The sequence below is a fragment of the Echinops telfairi genome, unplaced genomic scaffold (genome assembly GCF_000313985.2).
Source record: "Echinops telfairi isolate 266 unplaced genomic scaffold, ASM31398v2 ScPeMD7_8;HRSCAF=38, whole genome shotgun sequence".
Lineage (NCBI taxonomy): Eukaryota > Metazoa > Chordata > Mammalia > Afrosoricida > Tenrecidae > Echinops > Echinops telfairi.
In genome coordinates this window covers 7,727,111-7,739,110 of record NW_022103905.1, presented here as the reverse complement: position 1 = coordinate 7,739,110, position 12,000 = coordinate 7,727,111, and the positions used below count along the sequence as shown (strand labels likewise).

The following is a 12,000-nucleotide window of genomic DNA, read 5'->3' as shown; positions in this document are numbered from 1 at the left end:
TAACAAACTTCCCAAATCATCATTTGACAGTGGCATTCCATGCATTCCGTTGCATTAAAAACTGGCCTGGCATCCCATTGTCCCATAAATGAAGGCTCCTACATTCAAATCAGTCAGCACAAACGGCATTGCCAGAATGCACCTGATGTAAGGGAATAAGAAAGGATAAAAGGAGCAAAAGGAAAAACCAGTGCTCGTCTGAGGAATAAGTAGTGCATTTCCAGCCCAACACCTGGCCACTGTTTCGTTGTGGTGGTAGGGGTGGTCTTCCCATAAAATGCTAAGTTCCCTGAAGGCGAGGGTTATGCCAGCCTCAGCAATTGCTGGTGCACGGTACCTGCTGGCAGAGGACACGGATAAGCAGCCCTCACTGAAGAAGTGCTGACACCTTCATATTCTCCAATAGGATCAAAAAGCAGCTTAACACTTGACAGCAGTAGTTGAATCAAGGGTGAAACTATATTATGCATCAAGCAAAACGAACCAAAGCTTGTACTTTGAAGGGCACACTTTAGCGCAGCCAAGGAAGAGCGGCCGGAGCCCTGGATGAGGCATGGACTCGAGAAGAGCGAGTCCTCACGTTTCCACCTGAAGAGTCCTGAAGACAGCATCCTGTCTTCCACCTGGAGCTGGAAAACGCAGGGTGTGGTATGAGGGGAGATAAAAACATGTTCCTCTCACAGGCACGAATGAGGTGTCTCCAGTCTCCAGGGACTCACCATGCAACTGGTAACGTCCTGCAAGGATGAGGGCAGAGGCTGCTCTCTCACCAGCCGCCGGGCTGCACTTGCGTTTGTGTGGCTCTCTGGGGGCAGTGAGTGTGCTTGAGTGTGAGCGTGAGCGTGAGGGGGCAGGGCGCGGGCTTTCTCTGGGTTTATGGCTTGTGCTGCCCCATAAACATGCCCTGGGGGCCCCCCTCCCCATGGTTTGGATTCCTTTCCCCTTTTTCATTCTCCATGTGACTCTTTCTCCTTTGATCTTCCTCCTCCGCTTCCTTTCCCCTTAAAAGGCTGCAAGTCGGGAATGAAGCATCTATCTTGCTATTTCTTGTATCAGGGAAGTAAAATGTTAAATCCCTGTTCTTGGAACATTTTGGATTTTCTCATTCAAATGACTAAAGTCTATTGCTTCCTTTCTGAAGTTGAAGAGGTGGGCTCCGGGCCTGGCAGTATGTGATGAGTGGAATTGGAAAGGAACACAGACATCGCAGAGGTGTGCCGAGCAGGGAGACAGGCAGAGTACCTAAGCAGCTGTTTCGTGGAGAAGGTAGCATCCGGGTTGACCCTGACCACATGAGTGTGCAGCATCAGTATGAGTGGTAGGATGCCAATGCTGCTGCTTCCCCAGAGGACAGGCAGTGAGGGAGCAGGGCACCTTCTGCTTCCTGTGCATCAGCCCCTTCAGCTCCGAGAGTCCGGTGAAGCCCGGAGGTGACCTGTGACCCCTACTGCACTGGAGTTCCCCACTTCTACAACTGTGTGAGCCATTTCTTGTTCAAACTCCCTTTCTGTGTGCAAGCAATCCTGGTTTTGGCCTGACACAGACAGTTCACTCTGTCCTGTAAGGTTGCTATGTACTGGAACGGCCTTGATGGCAGTGTAGCCAGAGATCTTTGATGGGCACACCAATGTCTCATCTTTTTAGAGGAGAACGGTAAATTGATTCTCATTTGTATTGCTGTGGTACGATGGGATGCGATGGAGCTACACAGCCCAGGGAAGGAGGGTTGTCATCAGGAGTGTGTCCAAATATGCTAGTTCTTCTCATATGTGTTAAGAATGTGAAGTCTGTCTCAGCCACATGACTTGCTTTGACCAATGAAATAAGAACAGGAGTGATAAGAATAGGCATTCTCTGGCTGACTTTAAGATGCACATAGTTGTTAAGACAGATAAGGGAGGGCTCTGAAATCAGACCACATGGGTTCAAATCCCACCTCTGCTGCATTTTAGCTGTGTGACCTTCGGCAAGTTACTGAATCACTTTCTGACTCTTTTCCTCACCAATAAAATAGAAAAACAGTGGAACCTACCTCATAGGACGTTCCCAGCAGCAAAACCACCTGAAGCCAATCTTTGTCCCTTCTGTTCCTCTGAAATTAAATCTAGGTAGGCCATGCTTTATTTCATTTATATAGATATTTAAGGAAAAGCTGATTTGTAATTTCAAGTATCACTTCCAAAAGCATTGAGACACAAGGGTCTATCAACCAGAATATTCTGTGAGAAGGTTGTACTGGCTGAAAAATGTTGCTCTCATTCCTGGCTTATAGAATGAAAAGCAAATATTCATAGTTATTAATTAGCAAAAAAATTAAAACAAACTCATTGCCATTGAGTTTAATCCTAACTCATAGAGCCCCTACAGGACAAAGCAGAACTGTCCCATAACGTTTCCATGGCTTTCTGGAAACAGGCTGCCACATATTTCTCCCACAGGGCAACTGGTGGGTTCAAACTTCAGACATGTTGGTTAACGGTCCAGTGTTGAGCCACTTGTGCCAACAGGGCTCATGATTAATTAATAGTTATGCCAATAAACAGGAACCCAATTAGCATTTAAAGGTCAAATGAGTTTGCCTTTTTCTGCTAAACAGAATTTCAAACAAGCAAATAAACACAACAGCTGTACTAAAAAAAAAAGGATCATTATTCTCAAAGAGCTGCCTTATTTCGGGAGCTAGACTTTGACATTTCAATAGCATAAATACATTGGAGAGGGGAGGGGACGTAGGAGCCATGTGTGACTGAATCGTTGCCTGGACATGTCTGAATGTGTTTATGACACAGTTTACAGCCTTGGACAGCAATGTGTCATTCCGGTCCGCTAAACATGAGGGCCGTATTACTAAATGAGTATTAGCAACTGTTTTTAAAGTACTTAACACAGAGGTTGGCACATGGTAAGTATCCAATAAATGAGAGTTATTGTTAATATCATCATTATTACTCATTTACATGTGCAGAATTTTTTAAAGGCTGGACCCAGTCCCCCTCCCTGCTTTAGCCAGATGTTAAGTGCATTCTGAATTGGCCTCTTGCCCATCATTCCTCTGTATGAATAGGAAATAGTTAATTAGAATCATTCAGCAAACATTGACCATGCACTGGAGGAATACAAAGAGGCCTGAAACACAGACCCTTGTTCAAGGCTGTAAGTGCTGTGGCAAGATGATGTCTTATGGCCCAATTTCAGCTGCTGGGGCTATTTCAGGATTGACTTCTGGGAAATGCCCACATGTGAACTAACTGTAGGAGAGCTTCATATGAGGCTGGAAACATTTCAAGGTCAGCTTTCATAGCTGTCAGGAAGGTAGAAACCCCTTTCTCTTTCCCCCGCTCCATGTATAGCTCCCCCCGCCCCCCACACTGAATGGTCAACACACACAAGGGCAACCTTCTTGTTTTGAAAGAGAGCATTAAAGTGTCCAACAGGCAGCTGAAACTAGCACTAAATCAACAGGAACTAACACATGACGAAGAACTGATAGGGAGACTGACCTACGGCCGCATTTCTGGCCGTAGTCTTCCTAGACACCCTATTTTGCCCAAGAGACCATAAATGAGGGATGACAAATAAAGCTCATTAGTCTAGCTCTCCCACCTTCTCTCCCTTCAGCCTCGGCCAGCCCTCATTACATGAGAAGCTTAGGGAAATCAGAAGGTGGTTAAGCTCATAAGTCCACTCTGGCCCTGGCCTGCCTCCCTCCAATGTGGCCAGGTAGATTTATGACTCCTGCCGGGGTCAACTCCTCCTCAATGTGGACTCTTCAAATTTATGTCATTGTAGCTCTTTATAGACCTTCTCACAAGTGAATTAAAATTCCGGAGTTTCTAATGTCGAGTTTCAGGGTAGCACCAGGCACCTGTGTCAAACCTGTCAATAATCATGTGAGGTAAGTGGGACACTCTTAACCCCAGCCTGTCATCAATAGCTTAGGCATGGAGCAGTCCATGATAACACTCTTTCTAATTGTAAGCTTCTAGTATGGATTACTTCTACGGAAGTTGAAATATCTATGATGCCATCTCTTTACAATCAACGGTAATTAGGCAAATACACGTTGCTATTTCAAGATGTAAAGTGAGCCAATGAATAGAAACCCATAAAACACACATCAGAGAAGACGACGAAAACCCAGGAAAGAAACATCCTTCCCAAGTGATCTTCCCAGAGATCCAGGATGTCAGTTCAGCCCATTTCCAAAACATACTCTTCTTTAGAAATGAAATCAGGAATTACTCTTGGCACAAACCTGTCTTCCCTGGCTGGACAGCTGAGATGTCCATTGGAGCCCAAGAAAAGGAAAGGTCAGGCAGATGAAAAGTAAAAAGAACTAAATGAAAATTTTCCTCCATACACCTTCCAAAAACAACTTAAAACGTATCATTTATGCATAACAAATTAGCTACTATTTGATTTATTCTTTCTATTTATTTTGTTTCATAAGAATATTTTATCTCTGAAAAATGAAAAGAGTCGACAATGCTGAAGAACTCATCTTAATTGGTCTTATCAGGGGAGACCCGTCACACAGATTTTAAGGGTTTCAAACCAACCTGGAAAGAGCTGCAGTTTCTTCTAGTCTTTTTATGGAAATTGTTTTCTTCTAGAATTCTAAGAACAACAATTGAATCTGTTGAGACCATGGTTTGTTTACTGCCTGGTATCTTACAAGCTATTTATAAATCAATTTCTTTCATATCTGAGAACACTTAATTGGAAATTTAAATTCTGAACCACTGACCCTTTTAAGGGAACTTAAGAAGCAGCCGCAGCCTTTTCACTTCTCCACGAGATGGAGAGCGGATGAGTCCGTTTGAGAACTTCACTGAGACCATCTGGGAGCACCACACTGTCACCAAATGAGAAAAGGCAGCGGCACTTCTCACAAAAGGCCACGCACTGGCAGCCGGGCAAGGCGAGCGTCTTCCCCTGATCTCCTCCGCCTTCACAAGGAAGAGACTCACCATCGGGTCAGCCCCAGGGAGTCCCAGGAAGAGGAGGTGGACATGTCTCCACATTCTAATCCTCTTTACTATTCCAACACGAGCACCCCTCCACAACCACTCTCTCCTTCTCTGCTTGATGACCTGTTGAAATGGCCAGACAGCACAGACCAAACCCACAATTATGAGCTTTATTGCAGAAGAAATGGGTTCTAATTCAAGATCAGGTCCCTCGGAGAGAGGTCCTCAATCAAGATTCTCTCTTCTCAATCATGCTACCAGGCATGCCTCTCTTTGGTCATCCTCACACCCCCATGGTCCTGGCAAGTGTTAACAAAACTCAGTTGTACCAGTAAGTGCTCAAAAAGGCATCCACTTCACTAGCTAGCCTCTTGCCTAAAGTACTAAGCATCCTGGCTCCAGGGGCCTGCATGCCCACCGCTTGTCTCATGCTCCTGCTTCTGCTGCGGCCACCATTTCTCTGCGGCTGCTTCCCGTCAGCTCTCTCCGTCTCCAGCCACACAGCTCTGTCTGCCGAATTGAGAGGTCTCACACACAGATTTGGGCTCCAGGTACGCGCGCCACTACTGTCTCTTGTTTCTCCTGAGCGATCCCCCTTTCTGCACTTGGGATGGTTCATTTTAAACCTACGGGGATGGAAAAACTAACCAATCTCTAATGTTAGCTAACCAAATACTAGGGTTCCATACAGTTTCTTTGCATGGTTCCACCCCACAAAGATGCCATACACCTTATTTATGTTATTAGCAAACTACTCAATCTCCTTGGTGAACCACAAGCTCCTCACATTTGCACAGTCCTACCAAATTATTTGATGAGAACTACAAAGATTCTGTTGGACATACGGTTAACTCAATGGGTCAGTTGCTATGGGTCAGAACCTAACAACAACAACAATGTAATAGTGACATACAATAGTTACATAATAGTTCCGTGTCAATTTTATAAATAGAGTGAAAGGGTGGAGTTTAGCCTGTCAATCAGGTCACAGCTTGATGATCACTCCTGTGGGTGCGACCTTCCCATGAGGACTCTGGGAACTTCCTCTGTTTCTCCCTGGAGGTGGGCTACTCTCTCTCTCTGCTTCAGCTTCCTGTTGAGGAGATACACACTCTCTCTCTCTGCTTCACCTTCTCTCTCTGCCTTCATCTTCTTGTGGACAAGCCATGGGGAGCTACACTGAGACCTGTGCGAGCCATGTGGTGGAGATCTGCGGAGTCAGCCCTGTGATGCTTCCACTGCCATTGGATCCACAAGCGTTTTCACCCACCAGCATGTGGTCTTCCTGAATTTAGCATCATTGTGAGTGGCAATGCGAGTCTAAAGAGGAATTTATGGACTAGTATCAGACATATGGGCCAATACCAGATTTATGGACTTGATATGGACGGGGCTGGAATGTTTTCTCAATATACAATTACTCTTTGATATAAAGCTCTCTCTTACACAGATATGAGTGTCTGTGGATTTGTTTGTCTAGTCAACCTGGACTAACACAAACGCCATGGCTAGAAGAGCCATATTAAGCAATTCACTGCAGTGCTGTTCCTTAAATGAAACAAACGACTGCAGGCCACATAGCCTTAACTCTTCCAAGACCAAGGCTGCACAATAGGAAATGGCCCAAAGGAAACTCTAGTCACAAAGTAACTTTCTTCATCACCTTTCTTTTTAACTAATTGCCACTGAGACAATTCTGCTTCATATAGCAATGCGACCTTATAGGACCAAGTAGAACCACCCCTTGGGATTTTTGAGGTTGAAAATCTTTATGGGAGCAGAAAGCCTCAGTTTTCTCCCACCACATTTCCTGAGCATCAAGAAAAAGGGAAAATAGTCACAATCACGCAAAGGTAGACTTAAACTTGGATGTCATCTCCCTTAGTTGGTGCAGGATTGCTAAGACCAGCTTGCAAGCATGCTGCGATAAACTAGTGGCAGAGAAAGTACTGAATGAAAACAGAAGACCAGGACTGACATCTCTCTAGCACTTGTTACCTCATTAGTCTGGCCAAATTCTGCCACTCTCGCAGCCTCAGTTTTCTCACTGTATTGTACCACCAAGAATTGAGACAATGCTCACATCAGATGATGTGTGTGAAGAATAAATGCATAAGCCAGAAAGTACCAGTTCTTTCTGTTTGGGTTTTGTTTTATAGCAGAGACTTGAAATGGATCCCTGCCTACACTGGTTCCTAGTGCTTGCTCAAAAGCCAATGGAGATTGCTTATGACTAGCGAGCACAGGAGATATAATAGATCAGCAGCAGCTGATGGTCACAAAGTCGGTCATCTCAGCCATCAGATTCATGTCCAGCCCAACAAAGTCATTCTAAGTAGTGGGGCTCATTCCATCCCAGTGAATAGACGAGGCACTCTCCGAAAGATTGCTCCTTGGTAAACTAGCCCCCAAACCACCTGACCCTTTCTCTATCTCCCTCCCACTTAGTTCCTCACTGAAGCTTTTGTTCTCAGATGGGGTCCTTGATCTAGTTCCTGCACCTGTTGCCCATCTTTGCCAGCTCTCACCACAGCTTCATCTTTTCTTCTTAGCTACTTGCCCCAAAAAACACCTCTCCCAAATCAATCTGGCCCTGGGGGCTCTGAAACTCCCAATAATCTCTCCATGTGGGGCCACCTCAAGGTCAACATCCTCCAACTCACACTGCTCTCCAGGTAAAGCAAGCGAGATGGTGGCAACCAGAAAGAACAGAGGTGCCACATACCTTTGAGAAAAACATGGAATTCCAGGCTGGAAAATGTAGGTTAAGTCAGCATTACTTTTATAAAAACAATGATGTCGATTTTGTGGGGAGTGGGTACAAAAATATGCATGGAGGTACATAGAAAGATACCTGCCCTTTGCTTAGCAACTTATCCTTTGCTTTCTAGAAATTAAACCTCGTCCCAAAGACTTCAGAAAAGGGGGAAAGCCCTGGGGGGGGGCCAATGGTATTTATGATTAAAGGCTCAGAATCAAGGTCAGATTTGCAAGCACTAAGTGGTAGGCTCTGGCCAAGGTAACTCTGTCCAGGAACGGTGTGTGGGCCCAAAGGGGAAAAGGATGAAGAGAAGTGCAAATAGAGTGAGAAGAAACAACAGCCATGCTAAGGAAACTGGACAAGCAGTTGCTGGAGACCCTCTGAAAAATGCTGCACTAAGAAGACACACCATAAAGAGGCCCTTTTGAGATGATCATCTGACAGCAAATTGTCTTAACTTTTATTCTGGTTCCTGCCTCTTTGCCAAGAACCCCGAAATCCAATGGCATAGTTTGGAGTCTTTACCTGCTCCACAACTTTATTTAGATGCCTTGCTGTCATCCCATAGAAACTCATAGAGAACGTTCCCCCAAGTCATTTCCAATAACTCCCTAACATCCCCATAGTTCAGCCTTCCTTGCCATCTTTCTTTTTTTCTTTCCTCTTTTTTTTTTGCCTTCCAACTGAAACATAGACAATTGTCGATTCCAATTGAATTCTCATTTACCAAGTCTTGAGACTCTATCTGTTGGGCTCTACTCACCAACATTGCATAGTTCAGGCTCTTGTTATATAGTAAAGAGTAGAGCACTGGTTTCCTAATTGGCATCCCTTTGGGCAGTCTTTTAAATGGCCAGATCACACTGTAATCAGTACTGATTTTCAAATGTTCTCCAATCATCTACAATCCTCTGTGCCTCTATGTCTTCAACTCTCTTTAACCCTTCTCGGTCTGGAGAGAACCTTAGTGTTCATTCAAGACCCAGCTCAAATTCAAACCAATTTCTCCAGGTATACTGTCATTCTGACTTCCCTTCTGTCAGGGTTCTTTATAAACACCTTCAGTACAGTCCATGTGTTAGACTGTGTGGCACTCTTCCCCCATTAGACACTACAATATTATAAGTAGTCCTGCTTATCTTGACATCCTAGGGTCAAGCACAATGTCAAATCCAGAGATGCCAATACACATTGTAGGCTTTTCGGGCCATACAACCTCTGCCCAAACTGTCCTACTCTGCTGTTAAAGCACACGAGCAGTCATGTCCAATAAAGGGCTGCCATCCAATCGAACTTTATTTACAAAAACAAGTAGCAGATCAGTGTTGGCCTGCAAGTCATAGGTTTCTTATGTCAGCTCCAAACTCAACGATGTCCATCAAATTCATTTGGATCAGCTAATACCCAAACCTAGTCTTTGCCCTCTAATGATCACCTTATCTTATCCCAAAGTGGTCCGTAGTGAGAGCCTTTAAGACATTACTTTGTAGGCCAATCTAGCAGCCAGTTGTAGGACTGGCTTCAATGGCAGAGAAAGGAAATGTGGCTCTGAGGTAACGGCATGGCTGATCCTCATGCCAAGTCCCTCCCGTCACCTAGCCCCAAAGGACTATTGGACCCTAGCGAGGTGTCACTGCCTCCACAATTAGAACAAGCTTTACTTTCAATGAGGATCCGTGAACTCAAGCCCTCATTCTGTGTCTCCAACCTTTACTTGGCTCTCATCTCAGTGTCTGTAAAAAAGAAGATTATGTGAAGCACCAAATAGAAATAAGCTTCTATACTAGAGTGGGCCACAATCCTTAGCCTAAGCAGTGAAGCCCTCCTGAGGCTCCACAGGGCAGTTACCCAGCAGTTAAAAACCAATGCTTTAACTGAGACCTTCATGCTGAAGGAGCTGAGAAAGAGAGGGGTTTATTAAATCATGAGCTTCTTCAAGGTAGAAACCATGACTTACCTTTGCCTAGCGAGCCATAATGCCTGGCAGATCAGGAAATGTTTATTGAATGAGTGAATTAATTAAATGAAGATTCTAGATCAGTGAATTTGGTGATATTTCAAAATGATAAAAACCCAAAACCAGGAAGCACCATGCTGGGCCATTTTCCCAGGAACCGCGTGGAAGGTAAAACCCCTTCTCCAGCAGACTCACCATCTTGAGTGTTTGGACTCAGAATCTGGGTCCGGAGCTCCTCCAGACTCATCCCCAGACACCTACAGATCTCCTCGGGGCTGTAGGCTGCAGGGTGAAGGGTATCCTCCACGATCAGCAACATTTCTTCCAGGCTGACCCCTAGCTGGGCTTGGACTTCCTCCAGCCGCAGGATTGTACCCCATCGCAGGTTTTTCTGCTTTGCCAGAAGCTGTGAATTCAAAACAAGACAATGGTCAGTTTCCCTTTCAGCAACTGATATGTGCTATTTTAATTAAGCAAATCCAACTTTATACTGTTTCAAGGTTTTTTTTGGTTGGTATTTGGGTTTTTTGTTTTTCCATTCAACCTATCCAAAGTTTCCACCATTGCTTGGAAATGTACACTGAATTCAGATGTTTGCAATTAAATATACTTATGTGACCCTCATGGACTACAGCGTAGTTAAATATTTGTCCTTCCAAACACACACACACACACACACACACACACACACACACAGTAATCCTCCACTGCTTTTCTTTTTTTTGCCTGTCACCACTTTCCCTCAGGGCTATTTCTTTGAATAATTCCCTTCTTTTATCCCTATTCAGTCCATCCCTACTACAAGTCTTTCTATAAAGTCCACAGAAAACGCCTCAGATCTCGTGTGACCTGGATCCGGAGGTGGACACTGCCTGCCCGATCTCATTAGGGCACTTCCTGTTTACTACATGCCTCTTTGAAAATGGCTAATAAATGTAAGTATCCCGGCATTGGGAGCAAAGTCCCAGATTTTAAATGAAAACCGCACTGGCAACCTTATGAGAAATCATGTCATTAAGTAGCTGGTAGTAGAAGAGCTGTTAAGTTCCTCAAGTGTCTCCACTCTCCAAGAGTTTGGCTTCCAGCTGCATTCTGAGGTAGCCCTGCAGCCTGATGGAGTGTCCGTGCAAACACTCCTGGGAACGCCACTCCAGAACGAGTTTCTCTCGTTCTCTCCAAACCGCTGACTGAGCCCTGCAGAGCAAGTGACACCCAATGAAGACCGCTCTCACCATGAGGTCTACTCAATTCACCCGCTGGGTGTCGGGACAGCAGGTGCAGACCGTACAAACAGCAGACAGAGCCAAGCAAGCAGCGGGGACATACGTCTTCAAGAAAATGTGCATCTGATTTAGTCTCCTATTATGCCAATGATTTGATTTTCTTTTCGCCAGGAAGCGAGGCTTACCAAAAGACCATTGTACTTTGGTTAGGGCCACTTACTTCTGAAGAAGGTTAGTAACAGAAGTTCGTCTAGTCATTAATCCTCTGTTTAAAATCCTGGCTCATACATATGAAGGGAGTTAGTGAATTTAAGGCAAAACTGTGAAACAGACAATGGAATGATTTTTTTTCTGTTGAATTATTACGCTGAACATGGTGCCATTTTTAAAAGCAGGGCCAGGAGCTAAGACCTACCTGTTAATCCAGTTTGTTTAGCATTAGAAGGAAAACAAAAAATGTCACAGAGTCAATTTCAAATGATAGCCACCCTGGAAGAACAGAGTAAGCCGCCTCATCATGGGTCGCAGGTAGGAGTGGCGATGGAGCAGCCTGTCACATCTCTTGGCCACGGACAGACGGGTGGTTCCAATGCTCTCCTTTGCACAGTGGAGGTTACCGAGAGGGGCAGGGTAAGGAAGGAAAGATAAAGCAGTAGGCTAGAGCAGAGCCGGCAAACTTCTGAGACACCAGAGCCAATCCTGTCCCTCACAACACATTAAAAATTATTGGAGAGCCATAAATATATGTTTACAAACAAATGGAGTCACCATTGTCTGAATAATATCCTTTAAATGTTTTCAGTTTTACTTCAGAGCGGCATGTGGCTGGAGAGCTGAGCTTGCTGATCCCTGGACTAGAGGGCTGGCCAAGTATGAGCTCAGGTGAAGGGGAAGACAGTGATCCCCGACAGGCAGAGGAGAAGTCAGAGAGGGAGCAGGGACAGCTAGTAGGGGCAGGTTGAAGAATACTTTAAATGGTTGAATCCAAAACTGATCATCTGAAATAAAAAATCTCCGCCTAATTCACAATTAAAAAGAACACTGTTGAAAATCTTTTTTTAATGTTGCCTTTTGGTTAATGGCAGAGTA

General features: G+C 44.8%; 1 protein-coding gene across 1 annotated transcript in view; it reads right to left on the bottom strand.

Moving 5' to 3' along the window:
* GALK2 (galactokinase 2) overlaps positions 1–12,000 on the bottom strand; it is a 152,701-nt gene that overhangs the window by 40,801 nt on the left and 99,900 nt on the right. Inside the window, exon 6 of the mRNA XM_013006332.2 lies at positions 9,884–10,094. Coding sequence (XP_012861786.1) covers positions 9,884–10,094 — 211 coding nt within the window. The remainder of the gene's footprint in view (positions 1–9,883; positions 10,095–12,000) is intronic.